The sequence below is a fragment of the Numida meleagris genome, chromosome 17 (assembly GCF_002078875.1).
Source record: "Numida meleagris isolate 19003 breed g44 Domestic line chromosome 17, NumMel1.0, whole genome shotgun sequence".
Taxonomy (NCBI): Eukaryota; Metazoa; Chordata; class Aves; order Galliformes; family Numididae; genus Numida; species Numida meleagris.
In genome coordinates, this window is record NC_034425.1 from 6592759 (window position 1) to 6620259 (window position 27501).

At 49.4% G+C, this 27501-nt stretch overlaps 1 protein-coding gene across 3 annotated transcripts; it reads left to right on the forward strand.

Annotated features, from left to right (window-relative positions):
- On the forward strand, positions 8-27188 carry ABCA5 (ATP binding cassette subfamily A member 5). 3 transcript variants are annotated; one of them, XM_021414921.1, is made up of 39 exons: positions 8-88; positions 1827-1940; positions 2721-2925; positions 3801-3962; positions 4202-4299; positions 5132-5361; positions 6323-6464; positions 6667-6855; positions 7159-7306; positions 7614-7782; positions 9163-9221; positions 9638-9748; positions 9926-10101; positions 10331-10450; positions 10698-10836; positions 11122-11212; positions 11398-11537; positions 13176-13295; positions 14139-14340; positions 14576-14745; positions 15499-15632; positions 16698-16835; positions 17082-17195; positions 17471-17641; positions 18571-18684; positions 18807-18944; positions 19071-19145; positions 19755-19846; positions 20178-20298; positions 20382-20499; positions 20616-20707; positions 20860-21035; positions 21533-21608; positions 21690-21784; positions 22463-22582; positions 22748-22897; positions 23381-23460; positions 23722-23777; positions 24316-27188. In XM_021414921.1, exons 2-39 carry the CDS (start codon positions 1836-1838, stop codon positions 24421-24423), a joined length of 4944 nt encoding a protein of 1647 aa, XP_021270596.1. In that variant the 5' UTR covers positions 8-88; positions 1827-1835; the 3' UTR covers positions 24424-27188. The 3 variants fall into 3 exon arrangements, with proteins under 3 accessions (XP_021270596.1, XP_021270598.1, XP_021270597.1); XM_021414923.1 differs by having other exon boundaries at positions 3804-3962; XM_021414922.1 differs by lacking the exon at positions 8-88 and having other exon boundaries at positions 233-1940.

A 27501-nucleotide genomic window follows, 5' to 3' on the forward strand; every position in this document is an offset into this window, starting at 1 on the left:
TGCGTCCCCGCCGACACCGCCGCGTCCCTGGGCCGGGCCGGGCCGGGCCGGGCCGAGCCGAGCCGAGCCGAGCCGCTGAGTACCGCAGGTGGGGAGCGGGAGCGTGCGGGGAAGCGGCCTCAAGGTGCAGGGAGGGGGGGAGGTAAAGCGGGAATGGGAGGAGGGGGGGGGGCTGGTTGGGAACTAAGGGGGGGAAAAAATAAGAAAGAAAAAAAATAAAAAAGGAAGGGGAAAAAAAAAAAAGGAAGGAAGAGGAGGAGTTTTCCTGCACCTGTGTCCGCCGCTACTGTGTAGCGAACGGTGTTGGTTTCGTACGGTGCGGTCGGTGTTTGCTGCGCGAAGGGGCCGAGGGAGGGATGCGGGGCCGGCTCTGGTCGCGTGCTGCGGTGCGGGGCCCCGGGCAGCGCTGCCAGGCCGGTGCCTGGGCTGTGGGAACCCTTCCTGAGCAGCGCTGCCCGTTATTTTCTCCCTCTTAAGAAGCGCAAGCCTTTCCTCCGTGCAATTCATGAGAAAAGCAGTCGTGACCCTGGGATTGCATTGGCTGAGGTGCCCGCAAAGCAGCCCGTGCTCCGACCGCGTCTGTCAGCGCAGCGCCTGGGGACGTTTGCAGGCTGAGCTTTCTCCTTCCGTGCCGCGCTGCAGTGGGTGGCTGTGGCAGCTTCTCGTGCCCTGGGGGCTGTGCCCCCTCCCGGCTCCTCGGCGCTGTGCGGCACCGCCGCCTCCTCCGAGGACGGGCGATGCGATGCCGAGAAATAAACGAGCGTTTTTCTCCCTCCAGCCCTAGCGGTGTGAATGGAGGCGTTGGAAGAGTTCCAGCAAAGATGCCGAGTTGCCGTTGTTGTTGGTTTTTCTTCTTGTTGTTTTATTAGCGGGTGAAACGTAATTAAAGGAGCGGTAAATGGCCTTAGCGATTGACGCGGATCGAATCGGCTCGCCATTAAAATAGCAAAGTGAGAGCGAGGGCTGGGTGTGCCGCTTTGATGCGGTGGTTGTCGGTGGGGAGCTCGGCGGAGCTTTTCCCCCCCGAGTGCTGCTGGGCTGTGCTGCTGGGAGCGAGCACTCAGCGCCGAGCGCTGTGCAGTGCCGTGCTGGGGCCACCGCGTGCTCCGATAGAGCCGGGCACGAGCGCCCTGCTCCTTTGGAGCGCTTCAAGCAAAGCCGATGGCGGCAGTGCTGGCATCCGAGCAACCTCGTGCGTTTCTTCAGTTCGATGAGGTCGGTGCTCCAAGAATAGATTGCCGTATTAAAATACAGAGCAAGGGGGGAAGCTGAAAGCGTGTGTCGTCTGAGAGATAAGGGAGAAAGCGTGGCCTGCTGCGGAGCTGCTCCCAGGGCACAGGCACCAGAGGCACAAGGCTGCTGGCATAGGGGTATGGATGAATTCTTAACGTGTTTCCTGATGGCCAGGTGAGCTGGGGCAGTGAGTTGTGCTGGAGCTGCTGCAGGTGCTGCTCGTGGGCGATGCAGTGCTCGGCCCAGGGCCTCTGCCTGCCCCAAGCTCCCATGCTGCACGTGAGAGTGGTGTTCTGAGGTGCTGTTGGCTTCAATTGACGTGCAGGAAGATGAACATAAACCCAGTTTGGCTCGTGAGCGTGCTTGGGGCAGGATTGCTTGGGTGCACCCCCAGCTCTCCGCCAGCCAATTTCCCAGATTCCTCATTGTAAGCAAGTACGAGCAATTTCTTGGTGCAACAGGCACCCAGCACACATATGGGAGAGCATTTTTAGAGACACCGAGCGATGCAGCTGCCTGGCTTTTGCTCTTCGCGTTATTTTGTCGCTTTGTGCCGATTTGTTTCAGTTTTGCGCTCGTTGTTGTTCCTCAAGGCTTGAAAAATGGCACCAAATGCTCCGAGAGAAGCGGGCGTGTGGAGGCAAACCAAGGCGCTCCTGTTCAAGAACTGCCTCGTGAAATGCAGGACCAAGAAAAGCAGCGTCCAGGTGAGAGCCGAGCAGAGCTCTGCAGCTGCAGCCCTTCTGCACGTCGGTGCAGGGGGCAGTGCTTGCTTTTCCAGCACCTTAGTGCATTTTGCAGAGCGTTTGCACCCTTCCTAGCGATCACATCTTGCTGCTACAGCAGAACTACACCTCTCCAAAAGGTTTTTACTGCTGTAAATGTTCAGCTCCGTGCACAGGTGATGTGTGCAACAGGTTTTGAGGTGAACAAGATGAGTGCAACGCTTGGCTGATTGTTCAGCGGTTCGTGGTTTGTTTTGTTTCTTTCCAGCAGAGATTTGAAGCATGCAGAATTATCCCTTTGTACCTTAAATTGGCTCCTCAAGTTACCAGTGCATGCCATTAAAATCCTGCTTCGGTGCCAGGGAAGGATTTGGCATTGAAATTATTGTTGTATCGAGAACATTCCGGGAACGTTACTGTAAAGTAGTTATGTTCACAATCCGTTGTCTGAGCTCTGGGCGTGAGGGGGGATGGGCTGGGGGTTGGACTTGGTCATCTTTGAGGTCTTTTCCAACCTTAATGACTCTGTGATTCTATATGTGAGCATGGGGGGCATGAGCTGATGGTTGAACTTGGTCACCTTAGAGGTCTTTTCCAGCCTTAATGACTGTGATTCTATATGTGAGCATGGAGGGGATGGGCTGACGGTTGGACTTGGTCACCTTAGAGATCTTTTCCCACCGTAACTATGAACCTACTGGAAACTCTTGTTTCTACAGCTGCTCTGCGAAGTTCTCATTTTCCCTTTGCTCCTTTGCCCAGGAGGTCCTTTTCCCTCTCTTCTTCTTGTTCTGGCTGATCCTGATGAGCATGATGCACCCGCACCGGTGGTACGACGAGGTCCCCAACTCCAACCTGGGCGTGCTGGACCCCTCCGTGCTGGTGAACTTCGTCGTCGGGTACACGCCGCCCACCAGGATGGCCAGGGAGATCATGAGGAAGGTGGCTTACGATAACTTCGAAGATGGTACTGTGAGCTAAGCAGCTGGCTTCTCTGAGCTTATTTCCTGCTGTGGCTTCTGCTTTGCGAGGGAGCTCGCTCTTGTTGCTAATGATAAGGAAAAAAAAAAAAACCAACTCCTTTCCTATCTCAGCTAAAGGACAGAACGCGAGGGCGGTTTTTGCTTGGTTGGAACGTGTTCTGGCACTTCCTCCTGAACGTGCCTCCCATGCTGCTGTGGCAGCCAGCGAGTGGTTTATAGCTACACAAGAGGTTCTCAGAGGGCCCATAGAGCCCCTGAACCACTGCAGGGCGAACTGCAGCTGCCCATGGCATCCCTGTGTATGCTCAGGAGGTGCTGCTGCCCTGCAGACAATTCAGGTTGAGTTTTCTATCCCAGTGCTTCTATCTAAGCAGCATTTCTTTTTTTTTTTTTTAAGTAATGATCCCAATTAACACACTCACCTTTTCTTCTGACAAGCATACACAAATATTTTTAAGTGCTTTGCCCAGTGGATGCATCTAGAGGGATCCAATATATCCCAAACCATTCTGATGTGTTTTTGGTTTGGTGCCCTTCATTGCCTTCCTGGTGGTGGTTGTGCTTTCAAGGTACCGCTGAGAGCAGCACAGCCTGATGCCTGTGTTTTCATTATGGGTGTCCTCATCTGCTTTCTGCCTTTATGTTTCCCTTTGAGTCACCCACCTCAGTACCAAGTGACAGTTCTGCAGCTTCAGGAAAATGCTTCCTTTACTAGGACAAAAATACGGCTCTATATATATCCCGAACCAAATAAATCATTAATGATTAGCACGGCTTTTCTTTAAAATAAGCAGCATCTCACCCTTTTCCTTCCTGCTACCCCAGTACGTAAATCAACACCATCATTTCCTCCATCTAGCAGGCCTCATCACAGAGGAGTATTTAAGCGAAGAGGACCTGGAAAAGGCCAGTGCTTCCAGATCCTCCGACTTTGTGGGCATTGTGTTCAAGGATGCCATGTCCTACCAGCTGAGGTTTCCTGACATGGTGGCTATGGCTTCTGTTTATACAGAGTCGAGAGGTAAATGTTGCATGCCCTTATGTACTCCATAAGGGGATAAACTGGAAAATGAGACCTTTTTGTCTTTTTCAGTCTAATGTCGTGTATGTATGTGCATAAGTGTGTGTGTGTGTGTGTGTATTTATTTATTTTTGGAAGTTGTTTTCACTTCTTACAAGGCATGGCCTCAGCTGTACGTTGGGGCTGTGGCTGCTCTGTGCCCTCCTTCTTGCTTTTCACTCTGCCTTGCTGTTCGGCAGCCAGCTGCTCCAGCGTGCGGATGAGTTGTGAGTCCATCACGTACTGGACCTCAGGATTTGCAGCTCTGCAAGCCTGCATCGATGCAGCCATTATACAGGTCAGTCCAAAGAAATAATGCAGTGCCATCATTGGGGTTCAGGCCATTGAAACATAGGTTTGGGTTGGAAGGGTCCTTAAAGCCCAGCCAGTTTCAACCTCTGCCATGGGCTGGTTACCACCCCTACATCATAGAATCGTTAGAGTTGGAAAAGACCTCCAGTATCTCCAAGTCCAGCCCCAACCCACCCCCCCATGTCCATAACCATGTCCCTCAGTGCCACACCCCCACGGTTCTGGAGCATCTCCAGGGACAGTGACCCCCCCACTCCCTGTGCAGCTGTGCCAGTGCATCACTGCTCTTCGGAGAAGAAATTGTTCCTAATACCCAATCTGAACCTCCCCTGGCTCAGCTTAAAGCCATTACCCCTCATGCTATTAGAGTTGCCCTGGGACCCATCCATCGCCATGGGCATCTCCAGGGAGGGGGCACCCACAGCTCTGAGCAGTAGTGCCATGGCCTCATTGCCCTCTGAGTAGAAAATTTCCTTCTCGCATCCAACCTAAATCTCCCCTCTTTTAGTTTTAAACCACTCCCCCTCGTCCTATCTGCCCATACAGATCCATGAGCTCCTGAGTGTTTTTGCACTGTTTTCAACTAAACTGTACAATGCCGCACCAAAAATCAGCTTGAATCCAATGAGCTGGCACACTGCTTAGTTTGTTTGCCACGTTTGACGCAGAAACATTCTTGTCCAGCTGAATAATGCCAGCATTCCCCCTTGTATCCAAACGAGCCCAGTGCACATCAGCATTAAACAGAGCTGCCTTGTCCTTGGAGCAGGGCTGGGACGTGAGGCACGGTGTGAGCCCAGCTCTTCCTTCCCTGGCAGCTGAAGACCAACCAGTCCGTGTGGGAGCAGCTCGAGCTGACGAGGGCCATGGCGATGGCGGAGGCGGGCGTGATGGAGATCGACAATTTTCCTCGTGCCATCATTTTGATTTACCTCGTCATTGCTTTCTCGCCATTTGGGTATTACTTGGCCATTCATATCGTGGCGGAAAAGGAGAGGAAGTTGAAGGAATTCTTAAAGATATTGGGACTTCATGATACTGCCTTTTGGTACGTGAGTGTTTGCTGTGGCTCCGACATGCAATTAAACCACTCTAACTCTGTGATTTTCACGTGACACAGGGAGCAGCCCAAACAAGAGATTTTAACGTGCTTTCTTACTGGAATGGAAGCTGTCCCATGTAGTGTAAGACAATTGGTTTCGGTGGTTTTTTTTTTCCCAAATCAAAGGATGTGCTAATTCAAACACGTTGATAATGGCAGCAATAGAAGGGGCTGCTCTTTGCCTGCAGCTTCCAGCGTCTCGCCCCACTGCACCGTAGCAGCCAGCTGCACTTGTCTTTGTTTTTCCTGCTGTTTTTTGCTGTGTTTCTGCCCCGGAGCCCTCTCTGACATTCGGTCCCCTCTGTCCATCTTTGGTCACAAACCTCATTCCCGACAGGGTTGGATCCTTCATGGCTGCAGTGCCCCTTGCAGGTCTCCAGAAACACGTGTTACGTTTCTGCTTTGGGGAATCATAGGGTGCAGTGGGAGTGGTCCAGTAATGCAGTGTCTGAAAAACCACTGGAAAACCTCAGAAAAGTGCTTTCTAGCACCAGTGCACAAACCGCAGCTGTTGGCCGAGGTCAGAGCTGCTTTTGTGAAGGAAAGGGTTTTATTACCCACCCAGCTACTGGAATGACCAGTGCGTTAAATTTTAAACAGAATTTCTTTAATTATTGAAGCCTACTGCTCCGTTACCCTCTGCTGGTTAAAGGAGGAAATTAATTATGCGAGTTCAAAAATAAAGGCAAAGCTCACGAATCGCCCAGCTGTCTAACATCTTCGGGGTGCAGCGAGTGTGCTGCGATGCTCAGAGCAGCACCAGGGATGCTCACGAGGGCTCTTGTTTTACCACCAGCCTGTCCGTGGTTCAGCTGCCCGGAATGTAAAGCAATATAGATTTTGGTGTTTCTGCATGTTTTGGGCTGGGGGTTCAGTCTTTCTCCTTTTCTCCCCTTTTTGCCCATAGGCTTTCCTGGGTGCTGCTGTACACCAGCCTGATCTTCGTCATGTCCATCCTGATGGCTGTGATCGCCACGGCCTCCTCACTCTTTCCCGAGAGCAGTGCCTTTGTGATATTCCTCCTTTTCTTCCTGTATGGCATCTCCTCCGTAAGTACTCCGGGTCCTGCTGTGTTTGCCAGTCCCACCTGCACGTGTTTTCCTTCCCACCTCATCCTGTTCTCTCTGCTAAGCAGCCTGTCACACGTGCCACTTCCTTAGGACAAAGCGTTGCATTTCCAGTTTAGGCTTTCTGTACCTGGTATTTTTTTATTTCTCTATTTATTTGTTTCTATTTACTATCCATCCTTAGGTGTTCTTCGCCCTGATGCTGACGCCTCTCTTTAAGAAGTCGAAGCACGTGGGTATTGTTGAGTTCTTGGCCACGCTGGCTTTTGGGTTCGTGGGGCTGAACATCGTCCTGCTGGAAGACTTCCCCAAATCCTTCGTGTGGCTCTTCAGCCCCTTGTGCCAGTGCAGCTTCCTCATCGGCATCGCGCAGGTAGGGATCCTCCTGCCGGGAGCACAGCTTCAAGATCATTTAATTATAATTTTTTTTTTTTAAATAAACTAACGGTGGGGGGAAAAGTGCCTACCTTAAGAGCTTCCCGTGGCGATTTTAATACCAAGATAAAAAATAATGTCAAAGTCAAAGACGCAGTAAAAGTGAAACGCAGCGCAGCGCCAAGCAGCTTTACTCCTTGTGTTTGTTGCTGTGTTGCTCACTCTGTAATTCTCTTCTGCTGCGTGTCTTGCCGTGCTGGTATGGTGCAGGTGTGCAGTGCCCATCCGTGTTTGTTGGCAGGTGATGCATTTAGAAGATTATGAAGACGGAGCAACGTTTTCAAATCTGAATCATGGTCCTTACCCGCTCTTCATCTCCCTCATTCTACTGGTGCTGGACAGCATATTCTACCTGCTGGTAGCTGTCTACCTCGATCAGGTTATCCCAGGTACGTGCATGAGGGGTGCTGTGCTAAGGGTGTGAATTGCTGCAGCCCTGTGCCCAGCTGAAGGCTGGTGGAGCCGAGTGGTGTTCTCTTAAAGCTGGGAGAATTTGGGGGTCTTCAGGTGATGGAAACGGTGACTTCAGTGCGGATCGTGTGCACGTGGCCAGCAATGTGCCTGCTCAATTGGGATGTGAGCTGACTCCCAGGCATCTAGCAGGGCAGTTCTTAGCTTTTACAGCCACAACCCAAAGGCTGGGGTGTATTTAACATTACTGTTATAAGGAGTTTCCTTTTTCCCTTTATTACCTAGGGGAGTTCGGGCTGCGCCGCTCGTCGTTTTTCTTTATGAAGCCCTCGTTTTGGTCGAAGCACAGGAAAAATTACGAGGAGTTGTATGAGAGCAGCGTTAATGGCAACCTCAGCCGCAGCGAGATGGTGGAGCCCGTGTCATCTGAGTTCCAGGGGAAGGAAGCCATCAGGTACGGTGCCCGCCCGGGTCACCTGAGCTCTCAACATTTAATGTGAAATGTGAGGATTCTTCCCATTTCTCTGATCTGCTGATTCAAATGGCATATGGTATGCATTGCAGCGACTTCCTGAGCTCAGTGAAGCCCCACTGTCAGCTAGATGGAAGCTGTCCGAGGGCAAATCACTGGCCTGAAGGAGAGGGTTTGTTAGCGTGCTGTGCTCCTTCAGCTCCCAACTCGGCTGGTTTTCCGTCCCACAAGAGCATTGCAGAAGCCGAAATGCCCTCTCTGCTGGGAGGGGTTTTCTGGTAACGTTTAGGCTGAGCTCTAGGTTTGTGCAAGGGCCCTTGTGCTCTTCGCAGGCCAGGGGGGAGCCCTGTGGTGGCGTTACCCAGCTGTCGTATGCAGGAGGGTGAAACAAAACTGGAAAACAGAGGTGCATGCTCCCATCGTTCACTCTTTGTTTTGCCATTGCCCATTGTCTTGCATCTGGGTGTCATGTGTTTTTAGTAGTATCTGCAGAATCTTTCCCCTAGTCCTTGTTTTCAGCACTGTCCATCAATGTGGCCTCACATGAGTTGAGGCTTCGTCTTTGCTCCCCTTGGCTGGCTGTGCTGTCCACGTCTCTTTGGGTGTCTGCTGTAGGTGGAGGGATCCACTCCCAGTCAAAACATTTCCAGAAGGACACTGTGGTCATTTCTTACCTTTCTCATCCTCGCTGGACTCTTTCCATCGCGCCCCTCTGCCAGCTCTCCATCGTTTTCCCATTGTCTTGTCATCTTTGCACTTTGTTGTCTTTCCCACCGTTTCCCACCTCATTCTATACATCTGTCGTTTCCTCCCCAGCCTCACTGACAAGGTGGTCATTTCTCATCTCATTTTCAGCTAAACTGAGGGGTTTTGTTGATTGTTTTTTCTCATTTTTGAAAAGCAGTGGGGCTGGAAGGAAGGTTTTCACCCTTCTTGGCAAGAGAAATGCTTCCTTTTGGCTCATTTTTTTAGAGAGCCATCAGAAATCGTGTCTTTGGAGCCTGTTGTACTAATACCTCTTTTCCACAAGTGTCTGTTGAACCTGCTGCCAGCTTGTGAAGTTGCTGTGCAGTGCCCTTCCCTGGCCTCTGGTGCATTGTTCTGCCATATGAAAGAAATACAGACAGAAATAATTTGATCTTCCTTCATAGGAAGTGCATAAGAAGGTGACAAGAAAAGCTTTCTGATAGCAGAGGGGAGATGGGTGAAGTTCTGGGACGAGGTGTCCCATCCCTTGCCTTGCGTATGTGGCTCTTAGGCATGGTTTGTGCCACTTCAGCGTGGCTGTTATGCAGTGTTGATCATTCACAGTGACATGCAGAGATCTTAAACCAGCTTATACAATGCCATGTCTTCTTTCAGAATCAGCTGTGTTCAGAAAACATTCAGGAAAAAGGGGGAAACTGTGGAGGCTCTCAGAAGTAAGAACCCTTTAGCTGTTAAGCTGCTTACCAGGTGCAGAGGAGCAATAGCTGTGTTGCTGAGTGCTCTTTTTGTCTTTCAGTTTGGGCTTTTTGGTTTCTTTCAGTGGGGTGGGACTCGGAGCATGAGTGCCGGATGTACTGTGCGTGTCTTCTCTCACTGCTTGGTTGTTAACGTGGGTCACCAAGGCCAGCCTGGTGACCCCTCTGCCCTTGTTAGGGTCACAGCCACCTCCTGCCCTATCTCTCTGTCCTCTCACCTTTATTTCCCTGGGGCACAAAGCCAGGAGGCTCCCCCCAGCAGAGTGTAAATGCATACCCCATATGGCAGTATTTGAATTCACCCGGCATCAGCCGGCTCCGGGTGCCACGGGAACGTCACCAACCTCTGCTCTCCATGTCCTCCTCCTGGCCAGACCTGTCCTTCGACATCTACGAGGGGCAGATCACGGCTCTGCTGGGGCACAGCGGCACCGGGAAGACGACGCTGATGAACATCCTCTGCGGGCTGTGCCCCCCGACGGATGGTGAGCTGGGAGCTTTGCTTCTAAAGCCATTCACCCCCCTGATTATTTCTGTGAATAATGTCTCAAAGTCCTCTCCTCGCCCCTTTTTGACTCCCTGTGCCTGCTGTTTGGCTGTCTGTTAAAAAAAAAAAACAAAAACCCAGCATCTTTCCATGGACCGCTGTGGGCTTTTTGTAGGGTTCGTCTCGGTCTATGGGCACAGAGTCTCCGAAATCGACGAGATGCTCGAAGTGCGGCGCATCGCGGGCGTGTGCCCGCAGTCCGACATCCACTTCGATATCCTGACAGTGGAGGAGAATCTCTCCCTGTTCGCTGCCATTAAAGGAATACCTCAGAATGACTTGATACAGGAGGTAAGGCGCTTGTCCTCCAGCGCCGTGTGACATTGCAGAACCTTGAGGTTGGAAGAGAGCACTTGGGACCATCTGGTCCAATGATGGACCATTCATTTTTTCCTAGTAACCTAAAGCACTGGTGAAACATTTAAATCCTAGCATTAATTTGAGTGCTAAACATTGTACACTAGTTTTAAAAGCCTATCTCTTGTTTTTTAATCCATAAACCTGTATCCTATGTGTGAAGGTGCAGAAGGTGTTGCTGGATTTGGACATGCAGCCCATCCGAGATAACCAAGCCAAGAAGCTGAGCGGGGGACAGAAGCGGCGGCTGTCAGTTGGCATCGCTGTTCTTGGGAACCCAAAGGTGAGGGTCTCCAGTAGTTCAGCCTTCCTGCATGAGGATGTCAAACCATTCGGTGGGGGCAGAAGGTGTGGGTTTGGTCTCGTTATGAAATACAGAGCTGGGAAGTGCTGCGATGTCTCCCGTGTGCTCTGGGCAGCTAACTAGCAGCTTCAGACCAACGAGCCCATGTCTGTCGCCGAGGCAGGACTTTCTGAGCCCAGCACGTCACACCTCGTGGCTTTGCAGACACTTCTTCTTTTGCACACAGGTTTTGCTGCTGGATGAGCCGACCGCGGGCATGGACCCGTGCTCACGGCACATCGTCTGGAACCTCCTGAAGAACAGAAAGGCGAATTGCGTGACGGTCTTCAGCACTCACTTCATGGACGAGGCGGACATCCTTGCGGGTGAGTTGGGTTTTGGGGCCACTTGGCGGTCTTTGGATTCAAAGGGCCTTCTTCATTCTTCTTCATTTATTATTATCATTATTATTATTATTGATAGTTTTCCCGGGGAAGTGGTGGAATCACCGTCCCTGGAGGTTTCCAAGAAAAAGGGAGGTGTAGCACTGAGGGGCATGGTTAGGGGGCACGGTGCGGATGGGTTGGGGTTGGACTTGGTGATCTTAGTGGTCTTTTCCAACCTTAATGATTCGATGATGATTATTATTGTCATTTTTTATTGATTTCTAGATCGTAAAGCCGTGATTTCTCAAGGGATGTTGAAATGCCTTGGATCTTCTCTCTTTCTGAAAAGCAAATGGGGAATTGGCTACCGCTTGAGGTACTTTTTTTTTGTGTGCTATCTGCTGCATGGCATCACCTATCAATAAGAGAGAACCCCACCCCAAAAACATCCTTTCATCATCTTCGTTCTGAACGCTTGGTGTTCCGCAGGCTGCTGTTCCTGATACAGGCATCAGGAGAAAAGCTAGCTTTTAAAAGCCAGTTTCTTGTGCATTTCTGTAGCATGCATATTGATGCCTACTGCAACACGGAAGCCACGACCTCGCTGATCAGGCAGCATATCCCCGCAGCCAGCCTGATCCAGGAGAACGCCCAGCAGCTCGTCTATACTCTGCCACTCCGGGACATGGACAAGTTTGCAGGTATTGTGTGGGGTGGGGTGGCCGTAGAAGAGAAATCCACTGGGAACCGTTGTAGCTTGCAGAACTTATCGAATTGCCGTTTCTGCATTTGTTTTTTTGGCTGAAGGTCAGGCGGTGAGGTTTTTCATAGAATCACAAAATGGCTGGGTTGGTAGGGACCTTAAAGTCCATCCAGTTCCACCTCTGCCCGGGGTAGCAATGCCCCCCACCAGCTCAGGCTGCCCAGGGCCCCATCCATGGCCATGGGCACCTCCAGGGATGGGGCACCCACAGCTCGCACATCCAACCTGAATCCTCCCCTCTTTTAGTGTAAAACCATTCCCTTGACCTATCACTATCTGCCCATGTAAAAAAATCAGTCTCCATTTCATTTATAAGCTCCCTTTCAATACTAAATTTAGTTCCCATATGTTTGTCAGCGGGTGAGGGCCCTCTTGCATTCTTCGAGGGGCTGTAGTACGTTAAGAGGTACCAAGAGCAAATGCTAGGGAGCTGCTTGCAGCAGAAATATGAGACCCTGTTGTCACAGAACGACGTGTCCAGCAGAAGCATTCTGTTGCTGCAGGACATTGCAGTGAAGCCAAAAAGTCCCACAACGATCCCCTTGTTGTGAGCTGCAAGGAGTGTCCTGTCCCCGCACTGACATTTGCTGGTGAGGGAGAGAGCAGGAAACAAACGCGTTGGTTTCACTAGATGGCAGCAATTATCTGATTTTAATTGCACACAGTGTTCCTCCTTCATCTCCCAGCAGGAGATGGAAGAAACGCCGTGTCCTTCTCACGATATGAAATGCCAAGGGGGGATCAATACTGGTGTGAACGCAGCTCATATTTCATAAATGCTCTTTTCCCGTTGCACTTAACTAGTTAATAATTGATTGCCTCTACCTTTAGCAGTCACTGTGTGTACTTCTGTAAAACAGGCACCTTTATGCACAGCTGAACTAATTCCCCCAGCGTGGCTGAAGTCAGGCTGTGCAGCTGGGGAGGCCTGCTGAGCACTGATGGGTGCCCAGGAGCTCTTCTCATCCCATGTGTTGGCTCCCAAACTTCTTGTTTTGTCAAGTGCTTCATTTCATAGCACTGGCAAGAGCCTGATAATGGTTTCTGCCCCGAGGAACTAACAAGCGCACTCGCTCTTGACTGTGATTTTGGTCTCCAATCTATGCGTATCACCCAGGATCTCCTGCCCAATTAGGCTGGCTTCACATGCCTGGTTGATCTTCATTTATTTTCTGCTTCTTTGTTTGTTTGACTGTGCAGTTACTCAGTGTTCTGTTTGTAAATTCTCTCCCTGGTTGGGATGAGCTGTCCTGCATCACTTCCCAGGAGAGGGATCCAGAGCCTCTGGGTGATCCCTTCCAGCCCAAGCCATTCTAAGCCAGTGCTGAGCTTTGGGATGCTGATGTGCTTCCCTTAAGCTGCACACTGCATCTTCCATACCTGACCACGCAGGTTATGCCAAAATGAGCCTGTGCCACCATGGTTCTCACGCCATGACTGTTGCCTTTGAGATGGAGCAGCTGCATTTACGTGGGGTGCTTTAGGGATGCAGAGTGTCCTGGCTTGCTGGAGGATCTGTCGGGAGCGCAAGGCCGTTGTGCCCTGCAGCAAGCAGTGTGCTCCCTCCTGCCTCCAGGCTTGTTCTCTGATCTTGACACCCATTCCCATCTGGGCGTGATTTCTTACGGCGTTTCCATGACGACGCTGGAGGATGTCTACCTGAAGCTGGAAGTTGAGGCAGAGATTGACCAAGCAGGTGGGACCACCCGTGGTGCTTTCCCAATTTCCCTTCTATTCGGTGTCCTCTGAGTTAGTGGAGCAGTGTCTGTGCCCCATGGCTGCTGGGAGGAGGTTTGCTGCAGAGGCAGGGATTAAAAATCCCCCCACAGGGAGCTATGTCCAGCAGCACAGGGCACCTTGGGTCTCATGATGTCCCAGGTGTATGAAATATGCAATGAGAGAAACACAGAAAAGGAATGGGCTGGGTGGGGAGGGGTTTCAGGAGGATTGGGGCACAAGTTTTCTGTCAGCTGTCTCTTCAGTGATGAATTTTTCATCCAGTGTACTTACATCTAACTTCCCTCCTTCATGGTTGAGCTTTTTAGGCCTAGTTTTCTTTTTTGTTGTTGTTGTTTTGTAAGTGCTTTATTTATGTAATGGAACTTTGGGGAAATTGTAACGGCACAACATAAAATTCATCTCCAGCCTTTCTACGTGGGTGTAAGGGGCTTTAACAGCTGGGTGTGCTGAATAATGCAGGTGCACACCTAGGCTGATGGAATGAAACCAGGCCAAGTCTGCATCACCTGAGTGCTCGTAGGCTGCTCGTTTTGTTCTCCCTGGGATGGAAGTTTGCATCAGCTGCTTTCAGTGTCTGATCCCTGTGCAGTTCAGAGCTTTGGGGTATATTGGTGTCACTGGGATCAGAGCTTGAGGTGTGTGGTGTCTCGGGGCTACCCTGAGCCTGGGGTGGGAGCGGATGGTTTCTCAGTAGTAGATGGCAAAGAGTCAACAGCCTCTGAGCTTCCTGCAGCCCCACGGCCTCAAGCCACGCAGCTCTGTCCATCCTCCTGGTACCACGTCCTCTCTTCCATCACAGATTACAGTGTGTTCAGCTCCCAGCAGGCGCAGGAGGAGGCGGACGCGAGCTCACAGGATGACATGGAGCAGAGCCTTCTGATGCTGCCAGAGGCCGGGTCAGCCCCGCAGAACAACGCGGCCCTGTGGAAGAAGCAAGTTTCCACCATAGCCAAGCTTCACTTCCTCAGCCTCAAGCGGGAGAATAAATGTGTCAGAGTGATGTGAGTATCAAGGCCTCCTGGTCTGTATACAGAATCCCCAAAACCTGTTGGAATGACACCAGAGAAATGGCAGGATGCAATTTGTTCGTGTTGGGATATGACTATAAAAAACGTGAGGCCTTTCGTTACCATTGAATATCTGCATGTTGGGGTGATGTTGCTTTAAGTAACGTGGGCATAACCCGGGCACGCGTTTGCTGAGCTTTAATGAGACCGGGCCTTTCCTTTCTTTCAGGTTGTTGCTTTTTCTGATCTTTCTCGTCGTTCAGATTTTATTTTTTCTCACACACCACTACATCAAACATTCGCTCGCTCCGCTCAGGCTCTCCCCAGAGCTGTACCTGCTGAGGCCCGGGGAGGAGCACCACAAGTACAGGAGCCAGCTGCTGCTGCAGAACTCCACAGGTGGGAGGGCAGGGTGGGGAGGAAGGCGTTGGGGGGCAAATATCAAGTTCAGGATATTTTTCCTTAATACGAATTCAAGTGAGGAGTTTTCATGGCCAGACATGGTAGAGGGAGAATCCTGTGTGGTATAGGGTTGGTTTCGGAGGTCCTCCCACCCTTGGTAGGGCTGTGCTCACTGTGTCCGAGGGAGCAGAGGTGACCTGTGTGAAGGAGTTGGGCAGGAGAATGTTTGGATGCACCAGCATTAAAGTCCTGCTACAAAGCACATTGTAAAATTACTCTCTGTCTCAACTTAAAATGTTTAACAGTGGGTCGCAGCAGTCTGGGCAGTAGAAATAAACACGTTTTTTGAGAATTTGTACTCGATACAGTCCTTCAGTCCTACAGATACCACATCAGAGTGCCACCAATTTCCATCTGTTAGCTCATTCTCTGAAGCACTGGGTATCCTGGTGATGCCCCTTGGCACACCTGCTTCCTGCTGTCGCCTTCGGCCAGTACAACTGAATTGTGTAATAGAACCAAAATGTCTTTTGAGTTCCTGGAAGGGCTGCTGAGCAGAAAGCAGAAATAAAACCATTTGTGGTGCTCAGAACGGCAGAAACCTCTTTGTGGTCATCACACATAACAAAAGGGTTGTTGCTCATCGTAGGGTTGGAGCAGTGGGAGAAGTGCATGACTGTTGGCATGAAAGTGCAGCACTAATCCTGTGGGAAAGGCTGCAGTCTGGCGACGTTCTCCTGTCTCTTACAGACTCGGATATCGATGACGTTGTCCGCTCTCTTGGCAGCATGAACGTGCCCGTGGAGATGTTCAACGGCAGCGATTACGTTTCAGCTGCACCTCACAGTGCGGGGTTGAATGTGTACGACCTCGAATCCCGACAGGTGAGATGGACAGACGGTCAGACAGACAGCCGGACAGACAGGCTCACTCTGCCCAGGGCTGGCCTCCTGGCCCTGTACCTGATGGGGTGGATGCTGATCGCTCGCTGGAGGTGGTGGGGTTGAAATTTCATCTCTGCTCTTTGAGTATCCAGGGACCGCTCCGTGTATCGGAGCTGTGAGTTGTTGTCAGCAAGGAGGTCAAATTTAAAACAAAAAGTCTCAAGTGTTGAGTTGTATAATCAAATAATGTCATATAATATCACTTACGCAAGAGGACTGCAGAAAGGACTGGTGTTAACAGAATGGAAACACGATCAAAATAAATGTTCTTTCGTAATAATAATTATGGTAGATTAATAAAGCTTCTCTTTGCCCTTTTCCCTCACAAACACACCGAAAGCCAAGAGAAATATTTTACTTCACGAGAGACCTGGCGCATGAGTTTATTTTTCACTTGCACTGGCTGAATTACACCGTCTGACAGAGTTATAATTCCATGGCACTCTCCTGTGTAAAGAAAAATGAGAATCTTGGGCTGTGCGTGTTCATTTCAGTACGGTCACCAAAGGAGCTGAGGACAATTTTAATGCTGGGGTTGTGCTTCATCTCCAGCAAAGGAAGTGCTTTGCAACGTGCCAGCTCTGTCTCACGTTCCCTTTTTAATTCCTTGCCACTGTTAATAGTACTGTCACTGCAGGCTTTAGCTAACATAAATTGTTCCTTGTCTGTTTTTCTGATGCATTAGCAAGAAGTTATGAGCGCAGATCCTTGCGTGCTTTGTTTTTCAGACTCTAATTGGCTGGGACATCATTTGTCGCAGCGTAACAGTTGCATAAAATGTTTTGGGAATTTATTCCAAATAATTTGTTCTCCGTGAGCGTGACTGTTTTACTGAATTAGTTTGTGTTCTAACCACCCCGAGCAGTGCACAGCTTCCTGCAAAGCGTCCTCTGTCACGCAGAGATTTTTATCATTGTTCAGGTTTAATTAACCCCACAGGGGAGCCCTCTCAGGGTGTTACCCTTCATGCAGAATAATAAATATAACCAATACTCTTCTTTCCAGAACTACGTTTTTACGATCGTCTTCAACAGTACCATGGTGCACTCCGTGCCGGTTTTGATGAACATCGTTAGCAACCTGCTTCTGCGCTCTCTGAACGTCACTGAGAGCATCCAGGTCTGGAGCCATCCCTTCGTGCAGGTGAGCAAACCCAAACCCTTTGTCCCAGTGAGCAAACCCAAACCCTTCATCCAGGTGTGCACCAGCCGCATCAGGGCTGGTCCTAAGGCAGTCTTAGGATAATGCAGACTATACGCTTTAGTGCTTGCAGTCATGTTCCAATCATAAGTGTATATGCTTTTTGGGGGGATTTTTGGGGTTTGTGTATTTTTTTTTTTTTTGGCCCCAAAACGTTCTAGTACTGACTAAATCCCCGTTGTGTTTCAGGATCTTCCAGACACCGTTTTCAAACTAGAGATCTATTTCGAAGCTGTGCTGCTGGGGATCATAGTGACTGGCATGCCACCTTACTTTGCCATGGAGAATGCAGAAAACCGTAAGGTAAACTGCTGTCTGTCAGTTGTGAAACGTGCAAGATCTTCACAACCTTGAGGTTTTTTGGAAAAATCTTTGGAAGTGCTTTGGATAGTGCCTTGCAAGGCGCGAGGAGCAGCACGGCTCTGGTGCTGGTGGCGTTGGGTAGAGCAGATTTCAAAAAGCTCTTTGGCTCTCTGTGGGAATGGAACGATAGATGGGCAGCAAGCTCTGATCCCGTGTCCAGTGGTGCATTGTAGTGAAAACTGGGATCCATGTGGGTTCTCCTTTCCCCACCACAGCTCAGGGCGTACACGCAGCTGCAGATAGCAGGGCTCTACCCGTCGGCGTACTGGGCTGGCCAGGCCCTCGTGGACCTCCCACTGTTCTTCTTCATCCTCGTCCTGATGCTGAGCAGCCTCTTCGCCTTCCACTACGGCATTTATTTCTACGCTGGAAAGTTCATGGCTGTGGTGAGTGTTGGGGGGGCAGAGCACTCGTGGGTGTGCTTTTAGTGTCCACGAAGCTTTTATTGGGTGGTTCAGCAGAGCTTTTTTCCAGTACGTGCAGAAAATCCATGATGGAGGCTCCTGGTGCAGAGGCATCAACATGCCTGCACCAAAACCGCTCCTATCTCTGGAAAAAGAATTGATTTTTAGGGTATTTGAGGGATGTGGGGTTTCGTTCAGACCCAGAATGAAACAGAGCTTTAAAATACAGACCCTCCCAAGGTAATGCAGCATCACTCTTTGCTCCATCCAATCATTGCACTGCTGTCAGCGGCACACAGCTGCCCACAAGGTTGCAGTGACTTTGAGCACCGAGCAGCTCTGCAATGCATCGCAGCCTGTGATTAAGTGGAGGGAGCTCCAAGTCTTCATGTTGTTTGCATTCAGAGCGGGTTTGTCTGGGATCTCGACTGTAACAGAGAGGAATTGGGTTTTCCCAGTTTCTTTCCTGGAATCTGTTTCTCTTCACTAACTGGGTTTGAGATGGGAGCATTGTGCTGCAGGGGTGTTTGGTTCTGGTGCATCCATCCCTTGTCTAAATTGCTGCAAAAATGCTGAGGTTGAAGGCAGAGTTCCCAATACTTGCCAAAATCTTCAGTCAATATTTATGGGAGCCTGTGTTGTTTTGTTTTGTTTTTCTTTTTCAATAAAAAGGACATATCTTGAAGGAAACATGGAGCTTCGTTCAGTGGGGTTTCTGCCTATGTATTCCCTTAGTTGTGTATACATGCTTTATATAGTGACGTGGTGAAATATATCAAATCAGGTGGCAGAGATGTATGCAGAGTTCCATACCACCACCCCACAGTAATCTTACCTGATGCTCATACAAAAACTCGAGACTTCTTGGTTCTTGCTGTGCATGCCCTGAGACATCTCTCTTGCCTCCGCAGCTTTTCTGCCTGGTTGGCTACGTCCCGTCGGTCGTGCTGTTCACCTACGTGGTCTCCTTCACCTTTAAGAAAGTCCAAAACACGAAAGAGTTTTGGTCATTTATATACTCCGTGGTGAGTAACTCGACTTTGGTGAAGTGAGAATTAAAAATAAATCAATCAGTGAGGCAACTTACCCTTTCAGACCTGGAATTGAATGAAATTGCTGCTTTTTCCCCCTTTTTCTTTTTGTACAGACAGCTTTGCTGTGTATGGTTGTCACCGAAGTGGCCTTTTTCCTGGACTTCGACACAGTGACCACTGCCCTGCATTGTGTCTTCTGCACCTTCATTCCCATCTATCCCCTCATTGGCTGTCTGATCTCTTTCATTAAGGTAAGGGCACGGAGGAAACGCTCTCAGAGCACTTGTAAATGGCTGAGCTGAGAGCAAAGTGCAACGTGGGATGTGCAGTCTCTGGTGGGTGATTTCTTACTTAAGCATGTTTTTTTTCATTATCAGGTCTCATGGACAGGCAGACAGAAGAGGGGAGAATACTATGACCCATGGGATAGGCTCCTGGTCGCAGTTATAGCCGTAAGCATGATTATTTGCTGTGTTTCCTGTAGAGAATTGCAAACTCCCACTGAGAGACCCCTTCTTTTTCGGCACCTGTACTAGTAAAAATTAGATCTAATGCTGAGCATCACTGGAGCCTGCTGCTTTGTGACCTGTTGCAGCAGGAACAGTATCAGTAAAACGTGCCATGCCTACCAGATCAACAAATCCTGTTTCGGTACCATTATTAACAGTGCTGTTATTACTCCTGATTATTATGGGAGTCCATACTGATGGAGCTCCAGAGCATGGGAGAAAACAAGCAATTCCTCCTAGAAACCAAGCCATGAAATCAAAGCAGCCTTTTACTTTTCCTGTCCAGGGAAGCAGGGTTGTAATGAGTGGACATGGTGGTAATGGGTCAACTGTTGGACTTGGTCAACTCCTTGACTTGGTCAACGGTTGGACGTGATAACAGAGGTCTTTTCCAACCTTCATGGTTCCATGGTTCTACGTCATCATCTCAGAACCATCAGCATTTCTGTGGTGGTGATGAGCTGCCCTTCATGGCACTACTGGGGGTCGCCTGTGGGATCTCCACCCTTGGAGGACCTGCAGTACTCTGACAGGCTGGACCATGTGTTTCAGCCCTATTTGCAGTGTGTCGTGTGGCTCTTCCTGCTGCGGTGCTTTGAGTTGAAGAGCGGAGGGAGGAGCATCAGAGAGGACCCATTCTTCAGGTAGGTTTCTCTGTTGAGTTGATTTTAAGAAGGGTAGTCCAAGGGAGCAGTTCTTAAAAACTGTGCTGGTGGTTGTTATAGCTATGGGGGATGTAGCAGGAGATAAAATAGCTGTGTTATATCCCATCCCAAATGTCTAAAGAATTTGTTATCATAACTTCATTTGTCTGAAACTCAGTCGGTAAAGTGCCAAAATATATTCTTTATTTCCTTTTAAGTCATCTTTGTGCAAAATTGGGAATCGTAAGGACAATGTATATAAAAATAAGGACTTTTTGAATGCAGAATTTTTCACCTGAATGCCGGCATCCCAGTGTTCTCTTCCTCTTAGGAAATGCTCTAGAAAAGCAAAGTCCTGGAAGGTGCCAGATGCACCACACGACGAGGACGAGGATGTGCGGGCGGAGAGGCTGCGGGTGAAGGAAGCGCTGAGCAACCCCAACAGTGAGGAGGTAACGCCATGCCCAGACAAGGACAGCCCAAATGCCAAACCCAGCATTCTACGGACCTGGTGGGGTCTTCTGTCCATCCTCAGGTGCCGGCAATCCTGGTCAGCAGCCTGCACAAAGAGTACGACGAGAGGAGGGAGTTCCTTCTGGGGAGGAGAATAAAGAAAGTGGCCACGAAGCACGTCTCGCTCTGTGTGAGGAAAGGTTCGAGTTGAACTGTTGAGGTTTCGGATGGGTTTTTTTTTTCGTTGATGTTGTTTTTGTTTTAATTAATTGGTCTGACCTCACAGGCAACGTTCTGTGTGTTGTTCCATCTTTAGGAGAAATCTTGGGGTTGTTGGGACCCAACGGAGCTGGGAAGAGCACTCTGATTAACATGCTCGTTGGAGAGGTTGAGCCAACCAGTGGGCAGGTAGAGCCTTCCTGCAATGGTAACAGAAAATAAATCTGTGTTCCATTTGTTTTATTAGCACTGGCCTTGCTGGGTGTCTTTTATAACGCATTAACACAAAAACAACAGTTCTAAAGCTTACAGCATTGTCAACGTCTACATTTCTCATGCAGGTCCTGGTGGGAGGTTGCGCTCCTGGAGGGAACAGCGAAGATGACTCCATTCCATTCATGGGGTACTGTCCTCAAACCAACCCGCTCTGGCCAGATATCACCGTGCAGGAACACTTCGAAATTTATGGTGCTATCAAAGGAATGAGTCAGGCTGATGTTAAGCAAGTCGTCAAATGGTAAGTGGTTTATGACAGAAACGTTGGACGTTATACCTGGTGGATGGGGTTTTTTTCCCACTTTCCCTAACGCATTTTATTTTTTTTTTAATTGAGTTTATGATGGGATCACTTTAGCCAATTCAGCAAGTGTTAGTTTGTGGCTTAGGAGATGAAGATTCAGCCACGCAAAATTCAGTTGATATTTGTGTTGTTTTTAGTGTGTTGTTTTTTAAATTTTGAAACTTCTGCAGTCCTGGGGACATCCTTGGCAGGGGCTGCGGGACAGCAAGTCCAGGGCTCAGAGCCGTGCCTGGTTCTCGCCTCAGCCTCCCCACGGACATGGAAGTGCCCAGCTCCGTGCTGCTCATTGCTTTGTTTTTTTGGTTTTTTTTTGTACAAATATCCATAACTGAGTTCTTTTTGTGGATCTGTCGGGGTATGTTGTGATGGGAGAAGAGCTGACCCATTGTACGCCACGTTATGTGGGATTCTCATCTCCACTTCTCCTTCCACAGCATCTCAAGCGCCCTGGATTTTAAGGACCACCTGCAGAAGACGACAAAGAAGCTGGGTGTGGGGCTGAAGCGCAAGGTAGGGAAACGCTCCCAGGGCTGCCATAGGGCTACTGGCAGGGGGTGCTGTGTCCTCACCTCTTCCTTCCCTCCCCCTCAGCTCTGCTTCGCCCTGAGCATGCTGGGCAGCCCCCGCGTCACGCTGCTGGACGAGCCCTCCACCGGCATGGACCCCAAGGCCAAGCAGCGCATGTGGTGAGTGCCCAGCAGGAGAGAGCAACCCACATATCAGCACTGGTGTGTGTTGTTGGGACAGCGAGCCCGCACTGCTGCCAAGTGCTGATGTTCAGGTGCCTTTAACCCTTTAACCACTGCAGCTGAAGGCTGCTTATGAAGAAAGGTTGAGGGAACTGGGCTTGTTTAGCTTGGAGAAGAGAAGGCTCCGGGGAGACCTCATTGTGGCCTTCCAATTCTTGAAGGGAGCATATAAACAGGAGGGGAACGATTGTTCATGAGGGTGGATAGCGATAGGACAAGGGGGAATGGTCTTGAACTGAGACAGGGGAGATGTAGGTTAGATATTACGAGGAAGTTTTTTACTCAGAGGGTGGTGACGCACTCGCACAGGTTGCCCAGGGGGGTTGTGGATGCCCTGTCCCTGGAGGTGTTCAAGGCCAGACTGGACGTGGCTCTGGGCAGCCTGGTCTGGTGGTTGGCGACCTTGCACTCAGCAGGGGGTTGGAACTCTATGATCTTTGAGGTCCTTTTCAACCCAGGCCATTCTATGATTCTGTGAAGGACTGCAGAAACCAACAGGAGGCAAAGACAGAATACATTTCTCTTTTTCTTCTTCCTGACATCTCAGCGCAGCTCCGGAGATGGTTTTGCTGCTCCTTCAGGTTGCATCCTGCTTTACCCTTTGCTGTTTTGCAGGCGGGCGATCCGAGCAGCCTTCAAAAACAAGGAGCGGGCGGCCATCCTGACCACGCACTACATGGAGGAGGCGGACGCGGTGTGTGACCGCGTGGCCATCCTGGTGGCCGGGCAGCTCAGGTACTGCTCTGCATGGTGGGCTGCTGGGGGCTGAAAGATGCGTCCCTTGGGAAATGCAGGCTCATTTTATTTTTATTTCATTTTATTTTATTAGCTTTTTATTTTATTTTATTTTATTTTTCAACTGAGTTTGAGCGTGGCGTGATGCGTCTCTGCAATTGGCAGGTGCATAGGCACTGTTCAACACCTGAAGAGTAAATTTGGCAGAGGGTACTTCTTGGAAATGAAATTGAAGGATACAGCAGATGTACAGCAGGTGGAGTACCTGCAGAGGCAGATCCTGCACATCTTCCCGAATGCAAACCGACAGGAAAGGTAATGGTGAACGGATAGGCAAAGTGCTCACGTTAGTGCAAGCCTCCAATTTCACAACAGCTCCCTCATGTTGAGCAAGGATTGCTGTAGTACAAATGTTTGCAAAAAATACTCGCACTTAGCTTTAGAAACAAAGCAAATGTGTTGCAAGTCAGCAAAGCCGTGGTGCTGTGCTGCTGGCTGGTGCTGGCACAGCAGCAGATGCAAATTCACATTTCTGCATAACCTGTCAGCTTCCTTCTCTGGAAGTGGTGAATTCTGAGTCACTGAGTCCCTGCCTTTATCTGGAAACTCACGGTGGGAGGTTCCTGTGGGTTCCTGTCCTGGGAGGGTGGTACATCCCTGTTGTCCCGTGTGGGGATGCCCCAATAGAAGGTGTGGAGTAATCTTCAGAAAATGAGTTTAAATCCCTTGTTCCCTTGGATATTTGTATTTTTGCTTTGTTTCACCTGGAGCTGATTTTGCTTTGTTCATTTCTTTCAGCTTTGCCTCTATCTTGGCATATAAAATCCCTAGAGAAGATGTACAGTCACTTTCACATTGTTTTTCCAAGCTGGAAGAAGGTAACTGAGCACTCACCACATCCTGTCTGGAAATCTTTCTGTCTCCCACAGCTGTTGCATGTGCCTTCATTCACTGTGAAGATGCACTTTCACATTTCTATTTAAAATCCATTGAATTTTTTTTTTCTCTGCTATTGCCGCTCCCATCTCTGTTTCTTGCAAAGTCAGAAGCGAATGTGTGAAGCTTTAAACCCTTTAGATCTGATTTCCTCAGACAGCAAAGTGCTCCTAAATCTCTTTTCTCACAAACTCTTTTAACAGTGAAATACGCCTTTAACATCGAGGAGTACAGCTTTTCTCAGGCAACTCTGGAGCAGGTACGTTGGAGCAAGCAGTGTTCATGGATGTGACCACATCATGCTGTGGCCCTGCTGGTTTTCTAGTTGGTTCTTCTGGGGCTGGAAAAAAGCACCAAATATTAAAATTTCCCACTCGAACCTGCAGCAGTATGTTCTGTATTTGTACAAATTGTCTTCTGGCTGAGTTTGTTCAGGCACAGAATCACGGAATCGTGTGGGTTGACGGCTGGAGTTGATGACCTAAGTGGTCTTTTCCAGCCTTAATGATTCTGTGATTCTATGATCCTATGATAGGATGAGAGGTAATGGCCTTAAGTTGCACCAGGGGATGTTCAGGTTGGATATTAGGAACGATTTCTTCTCGGAAAGAACGGTGATGCACTGGTACAGGCTGCCCAGGGAGTGGGGGAGTCCCCATCCCTGGAGGTGTTCCAGAACCATGGGGATGTGGCACTGAGGGATGTGGTCAGTGGGCACGTTGTGGGTGTGCTGAGGTTGGGCTTAGGGACCTTGGAGGTCTTTTCCAACCTTAATGATTCCGTGATTTTAATTCAAGGTCTTTGTGGAGCTGGCCAAGGAGCAGGAGGAGGAGGAGGGCAGCTTCGGCACACTGAACAGCACGCTGTGGTGGGACCGGACGCAGGAGGACCGGGTGGTGTTCTGAACAGTGATCCCGGCACCGCCGTGCTGGGGAGCTGTGTGGGAACTTCGGTGCTGGGATGGAGCAGGAAGCGAATGGCATCCGGGAAGGCTGAGCATTGCAACCTGAGGGGTGCTGCGACAGCGGAGCAGGCCGTGGGGATCCCGCTGTATCCTGGCTGCTGGGAAATTCCTGCTCTGCCCGTTGGTTCCCGGTTTGTACAGAGGGAGGAGATGCTGCTGGGACAGCCGCCGGTCCCCTGGGGCTGGTGGTTTGGCACGGCAGGTCGGGATGGCCTTGTGCAACCCTGCATCAGGGCAGCACCATCCCTAGAGCATCCTTTCCTGCTGCACCCTGCTCCTGCTGATGATCCATCCCCACCCCCGCTTGGGAGGCACAAATGCCTAGAAGAAGGGGGATAAATCACTCCAATGTAGTCATATTCACTGCTAACGGGTTCTTGAAGTGCACTGCGGGCTCTGCTTATTGTCCAGCCAACCTCGAGCTGCTCGTTTGCAGATAGGACACAGCACTCATCAACTCTTGTGTTCCTTCCTACTGCAAACTGGCAGATGTGACTGCTGCCAGTCTTGGCGGCACTGGTGTGTGTAATGCATGCGCTGTAGGGTTCAATAAGTATGCAGAAGTGGATGCTTTTTCCCCCCAGCTTGGTTAAAGTACAAAGACATAGCTGTGTAGTTACAGGATTCGCAGAACTGTATTTCTTATCTTTGTTCAAAACGGTCTGATTCCTTTGTTGGGTGTGATGACGTGTACCCTGCCAGCTGTTCCCGGAGTTGTGTTCCTTCTTGGCAGTGGGTAAGCACATGCAGCACTGTTTCTTCATCTGTCTTTCTTGTGGTTGCAGTGGGTGACACAGCAGTGTGCTCAGCATGCTGTGCTTCCTTCTGGTGCAGCATCTTTGCAGTCACCCTTATCAACCCAAAAAATAAGATCCCAATTCACGGTCTCACAAGTAAGAATAGTGCCTTTATTTTGCATCAAAGCACTACTAAGAGAATTGTGTTATCCTTTATCCTAAGATGCAACAAATGTATGTTTAAAATACATTATTTTCTACACAAAGCTATCATCACTTTTTTAGTTTTGTAAGTGAAATTGAGGATTAGCAGTTCATTGTTTTCTGCAATGAGCAAATACAGTGATGCGTTTTTATCAAAGCGTTGTCTTCATAACTCATATCACTTGTGTATCTTCACTTTAAAGTTAGAAAACACCTTTTGTTTGCCTTGAGAATATTCAGAAATGTAGGGATTAAGGCAGATCGTTGCATCCCAGCTGTTGTATGAAGTCTGTCTCAGTGGTTTATCATCATGTTGAAAGCCCAGATTTGTTTTCCTTTGTCCCCATGGAAATGTTTCTCACTAACATGGGGAGCTGTGAACTGTGTGGACAACTTTTGCTTCCTCCTTCGTACCCACAGACTGCATATAAGAGTGTAGAGTTTGCTTTGTAGTTGAGTCCCTGAAAGTGTTTCCTCAGCTGCAGCACAAGTAGGTTCACATTTGTGTCTCACAGCCCTTTGTCGTCCATGTATGTCCAAAGCAAGTGTCCCTAAACCCACATTTCTGCCAGCTCTTTGTACATGGTGTTTGCCAAGTGCCCTCCACACATCTGTCCTGCAGCCGAGCACTCGCTCCTTCCATGTAACAAAGGTGCAGTTCTGAGCTGTTAGCCTTGATGGCTTTATTCCTTTTATTCTCTTTCACTTAGAGTTAATAGGCAGTAAAATAGTTCTATACAATAATACTTCTGTCTGGTTAACATCACCTTATTTCAAATAGTTTCTCCTTGTCTGACGTCTAAAGTAGACCCTACACAAACTTTGTTAGCATCTAGGTTTCCTCAGCTTGGTGCTCCTCATGTTTACTTTGGTGTAACCTCATTGGTGGTGGCACCGTGTTTGTACAGCTCTACCTACAGAGAATTGGGCTCACTGAGTTAGCATTGGGGGATCTTCCTGGTGGTACCACATTGGTGCAGCTCCATGTGTCAGAACTGAGTTACCCCACGTGTTTGGGTGGGATCTTCTTGGTGGTTGCGTCGTGTTTCAACATGGTCTGTATTATCATCCCCAAATGTCTCTGGAATTGTGGTGTACTGTTGTCAGAAGTCTTCCAAAGTGTCATATGTTGTCTGTAATTGCCAGAACAATGAAAAATATGCAAAACTAAACCATAGAATAGAACTGGAATTACACTGTAGGCTAGAACTTTACTCCTGCATATGCAAGTCCCTTTGTTGAGCTGTTACCGGTGACATTTCAAATCCCAGCCCTCCTGTCCGTGCCCGGTTGGTGCTATGGGAGGTGGAACAGCTGGGAGGTGACACAGTGCAGGATTGGGGCTCACCGTGGGTCTTTGGGCAAATCAGTGGTGCCACTTTCTCAGGTGCGATGGTCTTTAGCTTCTTTGCAGGGTTGTTGTGATGATAATTAGCTCCAAAACTTTGGAGTTGCCTTTACTTCGGGTGTTGTTATAAGAATGTATTTTTATATGGAGAGACTTAATGTGTACCAAAAAAAGTCCGTGTTAAAAAATATCTGTACGGTGAGTGAAGTCTATAATGTAGCCAATATTCAGTGTTCTGGCAGCAGAAAAGAGAAGGTAACAGCTCTGCACGTGACATGTTTGTAATGCATTTGAATTGTTCGCAGTTTGTTTCATACACTTTTCTCTGTTTGACCATTATGATTCTGTTTGTAAAGCTGAGGGTTTCCCTTTTCCAGCAGAAAGTACTACCAAAATAAAGATGGATTGGATTGTTAAGTGCTTGCCTTCAGTTTGTCTGGTCCCACGGCCTGCAGCTGTGTTGCATCTTGCGGCCAGACCCATGCGGCCCACGGCAGCTGTGTTACCAGCATGCAGAGCTGTGCATCTGCAGCACTGAGTCATGAGCATCCATCAGAAATTCACCCCCAAGGAGTACCTCACTGCTCTGCTTGGATCCTCACCTGAGACAGACTCGGGGTGGCTGCTGGGGTGGGAGAAGGAGGAGGTGATGAAGGTCGCCCACCTCCAGCCCTGGGCTCAGCTGAGGACACGATGGGATGAAAGGGGTTTTGCGCGTGTAGAAAATAAC

Excerpts from the sequence above, each read along its gene's own strand:
- ABCA5 (XM_021414921.1), top strand. The coding sequence starts at position 1,836 with ATGGCACCAAATGCTCCGAGAGAAGCGGGCGTGTGGAGGCAAACCAAG. Across the intron at positions 18,685-18,806 it reads GGTCATTTATATACTCCGTG|ACAGCTTTGCTGTGTATGGT; the intron begins GTGAGTAACTCG and ends CTTTTTGTACAG. Across the intron at positions 18,945-19,070 it reads GTCTGATCTCTTTCATTAAG|GTCTCATGGACAGGCAGACA; the intron begins GTAAGGGCACGG and ends TTTCATTATCAG.